This window comes from Sminthopsis crassicaudata, chromosome 4, assembly GCF_048593235.1.
Source record: "Sminthopsis crassicaudata isolate SCR6 chromosome 4, ASM4859323v1, whole genome shotgun sequence".
Lineage (NCBI taxonomy): Eukaryota > Metazoa > Chordata > Mammalia > Dasyuromorphia > Dasyuridae > Sminthopsis > Sminthopsis crassicaudata.
Window position 1 is genome coordinate 436331690 of NC_133620.1, and position 16656 is coordinate 436348345.

General features: G+C 34.8%; 1 protein-coding gene across 12 annotated transcripts in view; it reads right to left on the reverse strand.

Moving 5' to 3' along the window:
• The window catches only part of VTCN1 (V-set domain containing T cell activation inhibitor 1), an 80852-nt gene that overhangs the window by 36082 nt on the left and 28114 nt on the right, over nucleotides 1-16656 (reverse strand). For 2 of the 12 annotated variants that reach the window (XM_074263214.1, XM_074263205.1), the window contains exon 2: nucleotides 13643-13752. The exons of 8 other annotated variants lie outside the window; for them this stretch is intronic. Coding sequence is in view for 1 of the 4 variants with exons in the window: in XM_074263205.1 (XP_074119306.1) it covers nucleotides 13643-13752 (110 nt within the window). In the remaining 3 variants the exon portion in view is untranslated. Of the gene's footprint in view, nucleotides 1-13642; nucleotides 13753-16656 lie in introns of those variants that run through there. 2 more of the 12 variants (XM_074263210.1, XM_074263213.1) reach the window with 2 other exon arrangements.

Consider the following 16656-nt stretch of genomic DNA (forward strand, 5'->3'; position numbering starts at 1 on the left):
ATTTCTATTGCCCACATAACAAAAACCAAAGACTAATAGCAACCCATTTATTTTATAGGATGCTATAATAAACAGTGGCAGAGGGATGTTCAGAAATGGCAGGGAAGGGTGGAAATCCCTGTGGGGGTACAATGAATGGGTCCACCCAGAACCAGGACTTTCCTGAAGGAATCCCTTCTGTTAATAAAGAAGGAAAACACCAACTTGGGAGGAGCACTGCTTTTCTCCCCAACCCTGTCCATGGGAGGAAGAACTTGCCTCTGAGAACCGCGTGGATCATAATCATCCAGCCTTGCTCTTTGGGCTCAGCTTTCGCTTGTCACGGTCCCTCTCCCCTTGTCTCATCTCCATTGTTAACCAGAGGCTCTGCCTGCAACAGCTCTTTCTTTTGGAGACTTCGAAGGGCTCAAAAGCACGTGCCCAGTCCCATGGGCTTGACTGCAAAAGGTTTCACGGGCCTAAGATGAAGGTGATCCAATGATATAATCTTGGTTCTATTTCTGGCTTTTTTCTTTCAGAACTTTCCACCAACAGTCTCAGAAGGCTTCACATGGTTCGTAACTTTAGTGGCCGACAGAATCTTGGGAAAACATCTGAATATCTGTGGTTGCCCTAACAGAACTTGTGATGCTGGTCATGTCTGAATGAGAGGTTACACACCAGAAGACCAGGAAAAGCCCCCCGAATATACCAGAACTCTTTGTGACCAGAGAGTCTTTGAGTCAAGAACACACACACACACACACACACACACACACACACACACATACACACATACACACATGCACACAATGTGGATGAATTTGACTCTCTTGCTAGCCACATTTTATTTTTTTGCATTTATTTATTTATTTTAATAGTGTTTTATTTTTCCAAGTACATGTAAAGTTAGTTTTTAGCTTTCACCTTAGGTCGTATTTTCTAAATGAAAGAAGTGTGAACATTTTGAAGAGAAATAGTTACTGCTATGGATGCCTTGGATTCATCAAAAATAATAGTACCAGACTAACTTAAATTCCTTTTTCGATGTGGTTATTAGACTGGCAAATTAAGAGAATTCTACAGACACTGGATTTCAACAGGACATTTTAAAAAGTCCCTTGTGATGTTTTTATGCACAAGATAAATAGATGTGGGTTAAATCAGAGGTTTAACTCCCCCCCCTTCCATTTCCCACAAGTGGCTGGCAAAACTCCCAAGCGTAACTTGAATGAGGTTAAACTGTAATTGGGAAATGTTTAAATAAAAATAAAATACATCACAGATAATGCTAGTTTGTTATTTTCAATAACAAACAAAGTCAATAGGTTTCTTCTTGAGTTTGACATCATTGGATTAGATGATAATAATTAGGTGATGTGACATTGATTCAATGACTGTCTGAAAAGGGTCCTAGTTATATGGGTTTCTAATGGGTCACTTTTACCACTGAATATTTTTTATTTTTTATTAAAGAGACAGCGCGCTGATTCATTTTGCAGATGGCATGTGATTTATTCATTAGTATAATGCCAGTTTGTCAGTGCCCTTCCCAAAAGGTGTTACCTAGAACTGAGTAGGACTCTCCCAATATATCCTGATCAAAGCAAAATCCAGTGAGTCGATTATTTTCTTCACCCTGGACAATGATTGAATTAGTTTTGTCTGGCTCTATGTTAATGACACTATCATCATAAAATGAGCTTGTGGTCCACTAAAAAAATCCAGTTTTTTTTTTTTTTATGTGAACTGTGTATTTGTATAGTGATTTTTTTTAACCCAGGACTTAATACTTCTCTGAGCCAGCAGAGCCTGAGTTCAAGTCTTGCCTCTGACTATAAGAATGTTAGCATCCCATTTAAGTTTATAAGCCTATAAATTGCAGAACAAGTCTCAATTTGCCTCAAATTTCCAATTTGGTAGAGAAAGTTGCCTCTTGGGTTCATAATTTCATATATAAGTCTCTTTCTTGTTCTTTTTATATTGAGATGTTTGAAGATTAAGTTCATGTTTTAAAAATAAAATTTTAAAGGCAAGTTTCCATCAAAACTCTATAGCATAGCTTGGGGCCAGAAAGAACAACCAGGACTGCTTACATCAGGAGAAAATACTAGAAGTAGATTTAGGGAGGGATTAAAAATCCCATCTGGCTTCAAAATGGCACCAGCCCAAATGCACCTTGGGCCAGCTTTGAGTAGCATTGCCTCCATGAGATTGAGAAAAGGAAAAAAAAATCTCCACTTGCTGCTCCAGCCAAGCTAAGATAATAACAGCATTTTTAAAAATCTATTTTCATTCTTTGGCTTTTGTTTTCTTTTTCCTTAGCTTCCTAAGAAGTTCATACTGAGGGGAAAAATAAGTGTGGTTTTTATCTTGCCTAAACTATGGAAAAAGGGCTTTTTCTACATTTTGTGACTCCTAGGATAATAATACATCTATTTTTACATATTACCTTGGGGATTTGAAGACCTTGCTCTTTACAGCAACCCTGTGAAATAGATAATGAATATACTCCCAACCCAGTTTTACAAAGGGAGAAACTGAGGCACAAAGAATTAAAATGTTTTGTCCAGGATCACACAGCTAATAAATATCAGAGCCGGGGTTTGATCAGGACTCCCTGATAACAAATCCAGATGCTTTCCATTATACCACACCACTCTCTCACTCCCAGAAGAGTATTTCTTATTCAAAACCCCAAAAAGAACCCATGGACCTGGTACAGATGAAGTTCATTAGTTTCCACATTTTTTAAAATGAAGAGAATATAGGATCATAGATATAGAGCAGGAGCTTAAACTTTTCCTTTTACCAATGCAGAAACTGAGATCAAATTAAGTGTCCAAAGTGCCAAGTATATTAAATAGGAGTGAGTCTAGGTGATCTCTAGGTTTCCTTCTACTTCTGAAATTCTGTGAGTAGTTATGGAACCCAGTATCACCAGGGGAAAAATGAGAGAGAGCTATAGGTGATAAACATAAACTATCATCTACCTGGACCATTTTCTTAAAACATGGTGGAAGGCTAAGAAAGATAAAATTACAACAGTTGTACAGAGTTATTTTGCTCAATTATATGCCAACAAATTTAATGATTTAAATGAAATGGAGGAACATTTACAAAAATATAAATTGCCTAGATTAGCAGAAGAGGAAATAGAATATCTAAAGAGATCTATTTTAGAAAAAGAAATTGAATAAGCCACAAATGAGCTTCCTGAGAAAAAAGCTCCAGAACCAGATGAATTTACAAATTGATTCTATCAAACATTTAAAGATCAACTAATTCCAATATTAAACAAATTATTTGGAATAATAGGCAAAGAAGACATCCTATGAGACACCTTTTATGAAACAAATATGATACTGATTCCTAAACTAGAAAGAATAAAAATAGAGAAAGAAAATTATAAACCAATTTCATTATTGAATATGGATAAAAAATTCTAAATAAAATACTAGCTAAAAGATGATCAAGTGGGAGTCATACCAGTGATGTAGGAATGGATTAACATAAGGGAAACTATTAATGTAATTGATTATATCAGTAATAAAGGTTTAAAAATATCATATGCTTAGATCAATAGAGGCAGAAAAAGCTTTTGATAAAATATAACAGTTGGGACAACTAGATGGTACAGTAGAGAGAGCACCAGCCCTGGAACCAGGAGGTCCTGAGTTCATATTCAGCCTCAGGTAGCTATGTGACTCTGGGCAAGTCACTTAACCCTAATTATCTTGTCCCCAAAAAACCTAAATAAAATACATCATTTCCATTAAAAACACTTGAAAGTATATGTGTAAATTGTTTTTTTCCTTAAATTGACAAAACAGCATTTATCCAAAACCATCAGCAACTATTATTTGTAATAGAGATAAGGTAGACGCTTTCCCAGTAATACCAGATATAAAATAAAAATGCCCACCACCATCATTATTATTCAGTATTATATTAGAAATTCTAGCAATAGAATCAAATAGAATCGAAATAAGAGAAGGAAAAGAAATAGAAGAAATCAGAATAAGGAATGAGACAATAAATCAATTTCTTTTGCAAATGATATATTTGGAAAATGCTGAAGACTCAACTAAAAAGTTATTTGAAACAATAATTTTTAGCAAAGTAGCAGGCTATAAAGTAAATTCATATAAATCCTCGGCATTCCTATATATCACAACCTAAACCCTTCAGGAAGAAATAGTGAAAGAAATCATATGATTATCTTAATGCAGAAGAAGCATTTGACAAAATCCCATATCCAATCCTATTAAAAACACTAGAAAACATAGGAATAAGTGGAGTTTTCTTTAAAATGATCAGTAGCATCTATCTAAAACCATCAATAAGCATCATATGTAAAGGGCATTCCCAATAAGATTGGAGTGAAACAATGTTATCCACTATCACCATTACTATTCAATATTTTATTAGAAATGTTATATTTAGCAATTAGAGAAAAAGAAGAAATTAAAGGAATTAGAATAGGTAATGAAGAAATAAAATTGTCACGCTTTGCAGATGATATGATGGTATACTTAGAGAATCAAATAAAAAACTACTAGAAAGGGGCATCTAGGTGGTGCAGTGGATAGAGCACCAGCCCTGAATTCAGGTGGACCCGAGTTCAAATCTGATCTTAGCCACTTAACACTTCCTAGCTGTGTGACCCTGGACAAGTCAATTAACCTCAGCTGCCTCAGCAAAACAAAAACAACAACAAAAAACAACGAAAAAAAAAACTCCTACTAGAAACAACTTTAGCCAAATTGCAGGATACAAAATAAAATAAATCCACATAAATCATCAGTATTTCTGTATGTTATCAACAAAGTCCAGCAGCAAGAGATACAAAGAAAAGTTCCATTTAAAATAACTATAGGTAATATAATCTATCAATATCACAATATATTGTATAAAAAAAAGCTAGGAACTATAGGAACACAATTACCATATACTTTGCATACAAAATTAGATCTAAACAATTGGAAGAATATCAAATGCTCATTGCTGGGCTAAGCTAATATAATAAAAATGACAATATTACTTAAATTAGTGAACTTATTCAGTGCCATACCAATCAAACTGCCAAGAAATTACTTTACAGAGCTAGAAAAAAGAATAAAGTTCATCTGGAAGAACAAAAGGTCAAGAATTTCAAGGCAATTAATGAAAAAAAATGCAAATGAAGGTGACTTAGCTATACCAGACCTAAAACTATATTATAAATCAGTGGTCATCAAAACCATCTAAATTGGTTTTGACTAAAAAATAGAGCATTTGGTTAATTAGGCTCACAAGATACAATAGTCAATGATTATAGTAATCTAGTGTTTGATAAACTCAAAGTCTCCAGCTTCTGAGATAAGAACTTACTATTTGCTGGGAAAATTGAAAAATAGTATAGCAGAAACTAGGTACTGACCAACACCTATACCAAGATAGGGTGGAATTGGATTAATGATTTAGACATAAAGGGTGATATTATAACCAAATTAGGAGAACAAAGGATAGTCTTTTTTTCAAATCTGTAGAGAAGGAAGGCATTTATGGCCAAAGAAGAATCAGAGAACATTATGAAATTCAAAATGGATAATTTTGATTATATTACATTAAAAAGGTTTTGTACAAACAAAAGCAATGCAACCAAGATAAGAAGGGAAGCAGAAAACTGAGGGAAAATTTTTATATCTAAAGGCTCTGATAAAGACCTCATTTCTAAAATATATAGAGAATTGACTCAAATTTATTGACTCAATTGATAAATGGTGAAAAGATATGAACAGACAATTTTTAGATGAAGAAATTATCTTGTCATATGAAAAAATATTATAAATAATTGTTAAGAGAAATGCAAATTAAGACAATTCTGAGGTATTACCACACACCTCTCAGATTAGCTAAAATGGCAGAAAAAGATGATAAAGTTTGGAGGGGATGTGGGAAAACTGAGACACTGGTACATTGTTGGTGGAGTTGGGAACTAATTCAACCATTCTAGAGAGCAATTTGGAACTATGTCCAAAGGATTTTCAAACTGTGCATACCCAGTGTCTCTATTGGACCTGTATCCCAAAGAGATCATAAAAAATGGAAAAGGACCCACATGTGCAAAAATGTTTGTTGAAGCTTTTTTTTTTTTTTTTTTTTTTTTTTTTTTTTTTGTAGTGGCAAAGAACTGGAAACTTAGTTTCAGCCCAGCAGTTGGGGAATTGGTGAATAATTATGATATATCAATGCTATGTAATATTATTCTCTGGGAAACGATCTGCAGGATGATTTCAGAGAGGCCTGGAGAGACTTACATGAACTGATACTAAGTGAAGTGAGAAGAACTAGGAGATCATGTTACACATGTTACATATGATAATCAATTCTGATGGACGTGGCTCTTTCCAACAATGAAGTGATTCAGGCCAATTCCAATAGAACTGTGATGGAGAGAGCCATCTGCATTAAGAAAGAGGACTGTGGGAGTTAAATGTGGATCACAACATAGTATTTTCACTTTTTTGTGGTTGGTTTCTTGCTTTTTTTTTCTTAATTTTTTTTCCTTTTTGATCTGATTTTTCTTCTGTAGCATGATAAATGTGGAAATATGTACAGAAGATTTGCACATTTACATATATTGGATTACTTGCTACCTGAGGGAGGGATAAGGGAAGGGAGAAAAATTTGGAATACAAGGTTTTACAGGAGTGAATGTTAAAAACTATCTTTGCAGGGGCAGCTGGGTGGCACAGTGGATAGAGCACCAGCCCTGAAGTCAGGAGGACCCAAGTTCAAATCTGGTCTCAGACATTTAATACTTCCTGGCTGTGTGACCCTGGGCAAGTCACTTAACCCCAGTAGCCTCAGAGGGAAAAAAACTGTCTTTGCATATATTTTGAAAATTAAATAATAAAATATGTTATAACAATATATTATATTTTAAATATATATTATAATATAATAAATGTATTTTGAAAATTAAAAGCTATTATAAAAAAGAGATATAAAAGAAGCCCCATTTAAAATAACTAAATAGTATAAAATTATGGAAAGCATATTTGCCCAAACCTAGGTACTATATGAACAAAATCATAAAAAAATTTTCATACAAATAAAAATCACATTTACATAAATGAAGAAATATTAAATTGTCCATAGGTGGGCAAGGCCAATATGATAAAAATAAAATTAAAATATATTAAAATTAAAATTTATTATTTTAAATTAAATTAAAATTTAAATTAAAAATTAAAATATATATTCAATGTCTTCCCAATTAAATTATGAATAAATTATTTTACCAAGCCAGAAAAAAATAATAACAAAATTCATAAAGATATAAGAATATCAAAGGAAATAATGGGGGAGGGGGAATGCAAAGGAAGAAGGAAACTCAGTGGTACCAGATCTTAAAGTACATTATAAGTCAGGAATTATGAAAACTCTCTGATACTGATAAGAAATAGAAAGGTAGATCAATGGAACAGAGTAGACATACACTTTACAGCAGCAAATAAATATAGTAACATGGTATTTGGCAAGTGTTTACAAGGATAAGAATTTGTTATTTGGTAAAAATTGTTGGAAAAACTAGAAAGCAGTATGACAGAAATTGGGCATGGACTGATATCTCATATCATTTACCATGATAAGGTCAAAAAGGATATATGACCTAGATATAAAGAGAGATATTCCAAGAAAATTTGGAGAACATAGAACATAATGCTTATCAAACTCATGGATAGGAAAATAATTTATTAATAAACAAGAGATAGCAGAATAATGGATAATTTTGTTTACATTAAATAAAAAAGGTTTTGTACAAATAAAATGAATTAGCCAAGATTATAAGGGGGAAAATTTTATAAAGAGTTTCTCAGATAAAGGTGTCATATCTCAAATATTTAAGAACTTTGCAAAATGTAAAAGAATATGAGTCATTCCCCAATGGATAGTCAAAGGATATGAACAGGTAGTTTTTAAATAGAAAATCAAAACAGTTTATAGTCATATGAAAAATGTTCCAAATCATTATTGATTAGAGAAATACAAATTAAAACATTTTATATCAGATTGGCTAAAGTGACTGAAGGAGAAAGAGATAAATGTTGGAGGGGATGTGGAAAAATTGAGACACTCATCCACAGTTGGTGGAATCGTGAAGTGACCCAACCATTTTGGAGAGCAATCTGGAATTGAGCTGGTAAACTACTTATACCCTTTGACCCAGCAATACCAATACTAGCTATCCAAAGATGATTAGGGGGAAAAGGAAAAGAAATTTCATATTCTAAAATATTTATAGCAGCTTTATTTATGGTGGCAAAGAAATGGAAACTGCAGGGGCATCCATCAATTGGGGAATGGCTGAACAAGTTGTAATATATGATTATGATGGAATGCTACTGTGCTATGAGAAATGATGATTTTAGAAAAACATGGATAGACTTGCACCTAAAAAAGAAAAGTGAAATGAGCAGAACCAAGAGAACATTAACTCTTCTCTAGCAATATGTACTAAGTTTGCACTTTAAAGAAAGAGGAAAAAGATTAATGGGTCCAAAAATACTAATAACTCTTTTTGAAGTAGCGAAGAACTGGAAATTAAGGGGGTGCTTATCAATTGGAGAATGGCTAAGCAAATTATGATGATATGTAATATAATGGAATGTTATGTCATGGCAACTAGATGGATAGGATATTGGGCCTGGAGTCAGAAAGACCTTAACTCAAGTCCTCTCAGATACCAACTGTGAGACCTTGATCTCAGCTTCCATAACTGTAAAATTGAGAGATAATAACAACATCTTCCTTGTAAAGTTGTAGCACAGTACCCAGCACGTAGTAGGCTTATTCCCATCCATAAGAAATGGCAGAGTACAATTTCAGAGAAACTTAGGAAGATTTGTATGAACTAATGCAGAGTGAAGTGAGCAAGAGAATAACTGTAACATTGTAAAGACAAGTCACTTTGCAAGCCATAAACCCCATGACCAATGCAATAGCCAACCAAGATTCTAGAAGACCAATGATAAACTATGCTATTCATCTTCTGGCAGAGAAGTAATGTATTTAAGATAGAACAAGAATTCATTTTTGAACATGGGTAACATAGAAATTGGTTTTGCTTGTCCATGCATATTTGCTACAAGAGCTTTTTTTTTCCTTTTACATTGGGAGTGGGAGGTGAAAGGGAGAGAAAGACTTATTAAATGGAAAATAAATAAAAAGAAAATGTTCTCTTTATAGAGAACAATTTAGAAAATGATAATTACTTAAAACAGATCGCTTAACCTTGTTTGCCTCAGTTTCCTCATCTGTTAAGTGAGCTGGAGGAGGAAATGACAAACCACTCCAGTATTTTTGCCAAAAAAAATGAACAAATGGAATAACAGTTAGAAAAGCATAATCATAGAGAGTAATAATCATAATAATTATAATAATAAAAGCATAATCAAAGAGAGTTCCATTTGAAGCACAGAGATGAAATCTAATTGGTAAGTCCCTTTTCCAACATTTCAAATCTGTATTTAGGTTTTCTTAGACTTACGCAGATATCATGGATAAATACAGAGCTACCTGGATCCAAGACCATCATCACTGGGAACTGGTAAATAGCAATAAGCACTGGACTTGACTCCATTTCTATAAGATCTTATGATGGATTCATAGATGCTCACTGTTTCTTACTGCCAAGAATTCTGGGCCACAATTCAAATCCTTAGAAAAGAGCCCCTTTCTCATACTCTCTCATCATCCCCATCATCAAGCACATACCAATTACTCAGCCATATTTTCTAGGCAATTACAGAATTTTGCTCTGGGGCATGTGATTTCCACTGGGAGAAAAAAAAGTTTAAGCAGAAATTTAACCTCTATACAACGTTTAAATCTTCAGGGTTTGGGGTTTCCATTCAGTTAACATCTAGGAAATGCTTATTGGAAAAATCCTGGTTCTATCAAAATGATTTTGAGATTATCCAGTTGAATATGTAGTCCAATGAATGACATTCTAAATGTCATCATATCTTAGCCCAAAGCTCACATTAGGGATAATTTCAATGTGAGATTAAATTTGGGCAGATGAATTTGGATCTTTCATAGGATTAAAAAACAAAGACAGAGAAATGAATTCTATAGTCCTAGAATAATACGATTTCATAAAGACAAAAAGGAGACTTGGCAGGCAAAGCCAGCAAAATGAATAGATGGAATGGTTGGCTTAAGTATGATTTTCAGAGTCTCCCACAACGCCTTTCCAGTTCTTCCAAAATATTTCCTTTCCCATGTAAGTCAATGATAGCAGCTCCATTATTTACTAGTTCTATAGACTTGGAAAAGTCATTTTATACCTGTGAATGTCATGTTTTTTTCCATCTAAAAAGAAGAAATTATATATAAGATGGGGGGAGGTGAAAATGTAGCACAATTTAGCTCTTTTGTAAATTTTAAGGAGCTATATCAATAGGCTATAATTATGATTATATCCATTCCTGAAATTCTGCAGTTAGAGATATGTTCTTTTGGATCCAATATTTGTCCCCTACTAAATTGCAGACATACTGAGGGGCAGTTTGGTAGAGCAGATATCAGACTTGACTTGGAGTTAGGAAGATCTAGGTATAAGTCAGGCATTCCTAAACCTCAGTTACCTCATTTGTAAAATAGAGATGACAACCTACTTTATAAGGTTCCAATGAGTAAAGGTAGTTTGAAAACTTTGAAGCGTATATATATACATACATATATATGTATATATATAATATATATTAATTATGATCATGATTCTTTTAGACAGTTTGTTCTTCAGTGGAAAATAATTCATCAGCTTCCTTTCAGGTATTAGATTTGGAAGGAACTAAGAAAAGAAGCAAGGAGAACACTGGTCATCTGATTTTGAGGAGAAGGTCATTACCAAAGAGCACAGAATGGGTAGGTTGTGCTTCAGTCTAGCCCAACAGGAAACATCATCACCATCATCACCATCATCATCATCATCATCATCACCATCATCACCATCATCATCACCATCATCATCATCATCATCATCACTATTATCATCATCATCATCATCATCACTATTATCATCATCATCATCATCATCATCATCACCATCATCATTATCACCATCATCACCATCATCATCATCATCATCATCACCATCATCATTATCACCATCATCATCATCATTACCACCATCCTGGTTCTTTCTAACTGAAAGCTGTGGGCCTGTGGACATTTTTTTGTTCAATTGTCTGATTCTTTATGATCCCAAAGGAGGTTTCCTTGGCAAAGATACTAGAATGGTTTGCAGTTTTCTTTTCCAACTCATTTTACAGAGAAGGAAACAGGCAAATGGTTAAGTGACTTGCCCAGAGTCACATAGTTATTAAGTGTCCGAAGTCAGTTTTGAACTGAGGAAGATTCCTGACTCCCAGCCCAGCGTTCTCCACTGAAAGACACTTAGCTGTCCTGGATGAGTGTGTTCTGCTGCTATTAAGAACTTGATAATGAAACTTTACTTCTTATGAATTCAACTTAAAATTTCAACTAAGCTGTTTCCAGACAGATCAGACAAAACCAAGTCATGGGATTTAAGTTCATAATAACTTCTTCCTGAATGAGTTTATGTTCTGGGTGCTTTATATTTATTAGAAACCAATTCGTTTTTGTTTTGTTTTATTTAAGTAACAATAATTCAAAATTATCATCAAATCAATGGTGAAATGGATCATGGAAAGTTGAGAGATTTGGATTTTAATTCAGACTTTGCTACTCAATATCTGGATGATCTTAGACAAATAATACTATCTCTCTGGATTTCTGTCTCTTCACTGATAAAGTGAGGCAGCTGGACTGCTTAATTTTTAAGTTTTTACTGTAGCTCTTGTGTTTAATGAATAGCTTCTCCCAAGAAACTTCAAAATCCCTTTTTTTAGAAGCCATCTAAATATTCAATCAAACTGAATATATTCTATGGGTACTTCAATATCTTGTAGAAGAGCTGATCATTATAAGTTTGGGATGCACAGAGACCCAATTCTGTGTAGCAGAACTTAGAAATAGTAGTCATAAGGACAAAGAAGCCTGAAACCCAAAGAATCCAAGCATGAGACAGCTTGACCTTATGTCCAGGGCTGTGCTGAAGCCAGCTGAAACTGGCTCCTTAGAGGAATTACTAAATTTTCAGTCTGAAAATTTATATCTTGAAAACCAGCAAAAAAAAAATCAGGGCTTTGGTTTAATGTTTTGTTGATTTCTAGATGTAAAAAAATGATGGAAAAAATATTAGTAACACAGATGTACTTAAAAGTGTGTCCTGAAGTACATTATTTTTCCTCAGAGAGCTGGTTGTCAAATCAGCACATCCCTGTTTAGATTACTTCACAAATTCGTTTCAGGGACCAGAAAAACAAAGCACATTCACTCCCCTCTCCTCCCACAAAAGTATGGCTTATTTTTAGGTTGATTAACTTCTTGTGAATGAGAATGCCATTTTTATGCCATATCTGTAAAAAAAATCCTTATTTTCCAGCTCTCTGAGAGGTAAAGATATTACTGATTTCATAGGCCAGTCTTTTAAAAAATGATAGATTAGACATATATGGGTAAATGTAAACAGAATTTTTAAAGTTTTTTTTATTATTATCTAAGGTTTTTAAGTACAGACATTGTAGGGCTGATGTAGAGTGTCTTTTCTCTACGTCACTTTGAAAAGTAAAGAAGAAATCCCAATTTCTGCTTCAGAAAATCAGGAATGCAGAAGGAGAGCTAAAAGAATCCTCATTAATTTTAAAGCTGAAGAAACGGAGGCTCAGAAATGTAAAATGGCTTGTCCAAGGAAGTACTTATAGGACAAGTAGGATTTGAAATCATATCATCTGACTCCAAATCCTGCTTCTCTAAAGCAACTGGCAATTTATTTAACTAAAAAAGAAGATCCTCTTTTAAACAATTTGTTATTTGGTCATTTCAGTCATGTCTGACTCTTTTGGAAATTTTTTGGCAAACATACTGGAGGGGTTCACCATTTTCTTCTTCAGCTCATCTTACAGATGAAGAAACTGAGGCGAACAAGATTAAATGACTTGCCTAGAAAGTGTCTGAAGTCAGATTTGAACTCATGAAGATATGTATTCCTGACTCCTGGCCTGATGCTCTGTGCACTATGGTACCACTTGGCTGCTCCCTTTTCCCCCCAACTAATCAAATTAAGATCTTTTAATTAACAAAAGGTTCTCCTTTAAGGAGTAAAACCCCCACCTATAGGAACATTGGAGTTTTTCAGCTAAATGCTTTTAAAGGAAAAATTGATCATTGGACTTTGGCAGCTGCTGGTACAAATCTTGGGTGAAACACAATTGAAACACAGGTTCATTTTATAGGACTAGGATTAGGGGGCTTCATGACGAGGAACTGCTGCTTGGTATTCTGGTCCATCATTCCTCCCACCCCCAGCCTCCCCCAGTGCACATTCAGACTGCCCTCTTCTCATCCTTTATCTTGTGTTTCATATGATCAAAGGACACAAAACTGTGGAATCAAGAACAGGGGGGTAAGTGCTGGGAAATGATCCTGATTCTATTAGATTTTGTGAAGGTGGCTGGAAGAAAGGGTCATGTCTAAAGTGATGATGCTTAACTGGGATAAAAAGAAACGTGCATTTTAGGATCACCTGCTGCTCTGAATTATCCCGGCAAGGAAGATCTGGCTAGACCCCAGTTTGTATGGAAAAGACTCCAGGATTTTAGTCAGTGCAACTCTATTCAATGTATGATGCATCTGCTAAAAAACAAACAAAAAACCCTGCATTAGATGGCATTGATAGAAATATTGTGACCAAAATAAAGAAGTAGACAGTCCAACTCTGTTCTCCAAGGATCAAAATCACATGTAAGACATTGGCTTCTTATAATATTTTAGAAGGGACACTGAATACTGCAGAAATCAAAGGAAGAGAGCATTTTAAGTGCCTACTATGTGCCAACTGTGCCCTCACGAGCTTGGGAGGTAGATGCTAATATTAAGCCCATTTTACAGTTGAGGAAATTGAGATTAAGTGATTTGCCCAGCTAGTAAGTGTTAGAAGCCAGATGTGAACTTGGGTCTTATTGACTGCAGACCTATCACTCAATCCACTGTGACATAAGACAGCCACTAGATGTAAAGATGTGTGAAATGACCTTAAAATCTGCTAAGAAGGGGCCTGAACCCATTGCCCATTCCTACAGCTTTGCCCATACAGTAGGAATGAGATAAAATCCAATAGGCTTAGCAAAATGCTTGTATGCCTCAGATCAGAGCAAGGCATGGCAAACACTGTCAAAGAGTAGGACTTTGCCAAAAGGGCAAAATTTGAAGGAAATATAAAGTCATTTTGTGGATTCATCTAAACATTCAGTTGTGTACAACTCTTCATGACCCCATTTTGCAAAGATAATGAAAATTGTTTACTATTTCTCCTCCATCTCATTTTACAGATAAGGAAATGAGGCAAATAGGGTTAAATAACTTTTCTAAGATCACACAGCTAATAACTAACTATCTGAGGTTACATTTGAATTTAGGTCTTTCTGACTCCAGGTTTGGAGCTCTGTGCATTGCTCCGTCTAGCTGCACTAGCATGCCTCTTATTAAATTCTGCAAATCTAATAAGAAATTTAATTTTTAAAATATATGTCATAAGTACTGGATGGGGGAGCATGATTAGATTTAATTTTCTCTGAAAAAAAGATCTAGGCGATTTAGAGAACCAGAAAATCCATGAGTTGGCAAGTAGTGTGATGTGGCCAAAAAAATAAAGAAAATCTTTGATTGTTGAAGGGTGTCTAAGAATTAAGAGACGATGGTCCTGCTATTTATTATGTGCAGTTCTGGGCAACCCGTTTTAGCAAGAACCTTGGTTAAGTGCAGAGTATCCGGAGGAAGGCAGCCAGGCTGGCAAAGGGCCTAAATGTGGATTTGAAGGACCTGTGGATGGTTATTCTTAAAAAAGACAAGACTTGAGGGAATTTGTATCTTCAAGAATCTGAACAACTTTCTTAGGGAAAGGGATTGGGTTTCATCTGTTTGACATGAGAAAGCAGAAATGGGGCCAATCCATGGAAGATGTAGAGGAGGACATTCAGATTTCATCCCCTTTCCTGTTATTCCCTACCTATTTGACTTTGGGTAAGTGACTTAGTCTCTTAGTTACCAGTTCCTATAAAATGAGGGGACTAGATGTCCTCTAAAGTTCTTTTTAGCTTCTCAATTAGGAAAAAAAACCTTCCTGACAATTAGAGCTAAAACAATGTGGAATTGGCAGCAGGTTCTCCCTCCAAGGAGATGCTCAAGCAGATATTGAATGACCACTTGCTTAATGTGTTATTGTGGGGTCTGGCCGGCTTCTGAGGTTCTTCCTAACTATGATTCTGACCTCTGTGCTATGAAATCACCTGTTCTATCCTTGATTCCTGCCTCTTTCTCAATACTTTGGATCTACTTTCTTGAGAAGCTCTTGGTTCATAATCTAGCAAGCTTTGGGCTTATACTTGTACTTGACCACTTGTCCCTAATTTCTCCAGGTTGTGGTTTCTTCTCCAAACCAGTGAAAGCCCTAATCTCTAATTTAGTTGCAAACTATTGTCTAATTTCCTTCTTAATAAACTGCTTTGGGCAGACAAACAAGAAAGCAAGCAAGCGAGAAAGCAAGAAAAAAAGCAAGAAAGAAAGAAAGCAAGAAAGCAAGAAAGAAAGAGAAAGAAAGAAAGGAAGGAAGGAAGGAAGGAAGGAAGGAAGGAAGGAAGGAAGGAAGGAAGGAAGGAAGAAGAAAGAAGAAAGAAAGAAAGAAAGAAAGAAAGAAAGAAAGAAAGAAAGAAAGAAAGAAAGAAAGAAAGAAAGAAAGAAAGAAAGAAAGAAAGAAAGAAAGAAAGAAAGAAAGAAAGAAAAAAGAAAGAAAGAAAGAAAGAAAGGAAGGAAGGAAGGAAGGAAGGAAGGAAGGAAGAAAGAAAGAAAGAAAGAAAGAAAGAAAGAAAGAAAGAAAGAAAGAAAGAAAGAAAGAAAGAAAGAAAGAAAGAAAGAAAGAAAGAAAGAAAGAAAGAAAGAAAAGAAAGAAAGAAAGGAAAGAAAGAAAGAAAGAAAGAAAGAAAGAAAGAAAGAAAGAAAGAAAGAAAGAAAGAAAGAAAGAAAGAAAGAAAGAAAGAAAGAAAGAAAGAAAGACCTGACTGTAGTTAAAATAAACAGTGGGTAGCTATTCCTTACTGGCCCCTGGTCCCAGGAAATAAAGGACAAGTCCCTGTGGATTTACATGTGGAAGTAACAAAATATTCAGTGGCTATAATCCGCTGTCCACTTTCCTTGTGATGATGGTGATAAATTGGCTGGTGCTCCCCAAATCAACTATGGCTTGGAACCAGGGGAAGGTCCCATTCAGGGCACCTAGACATAAGACCTAGAATGCATGTATTTCTCATATAGCCAGACCCTGAGCTAACCTTCCCTCCCTAGTACCAGAACTATAGGAATGTGTAGCTCTTGCATAGGTGGAAAGGTAAATAATAAATATATCTAAAGGTGTTAGTGGCCAACTATGTTATATATGAAATGAGATCTTGGACTATTGAAAGAGGCATAGTTTCCCAAAATAAGGAGTCAATATTCAGCTTTACTCTGTTCTGAACAGACCACTCATCTGGAGAATTGTGTTTA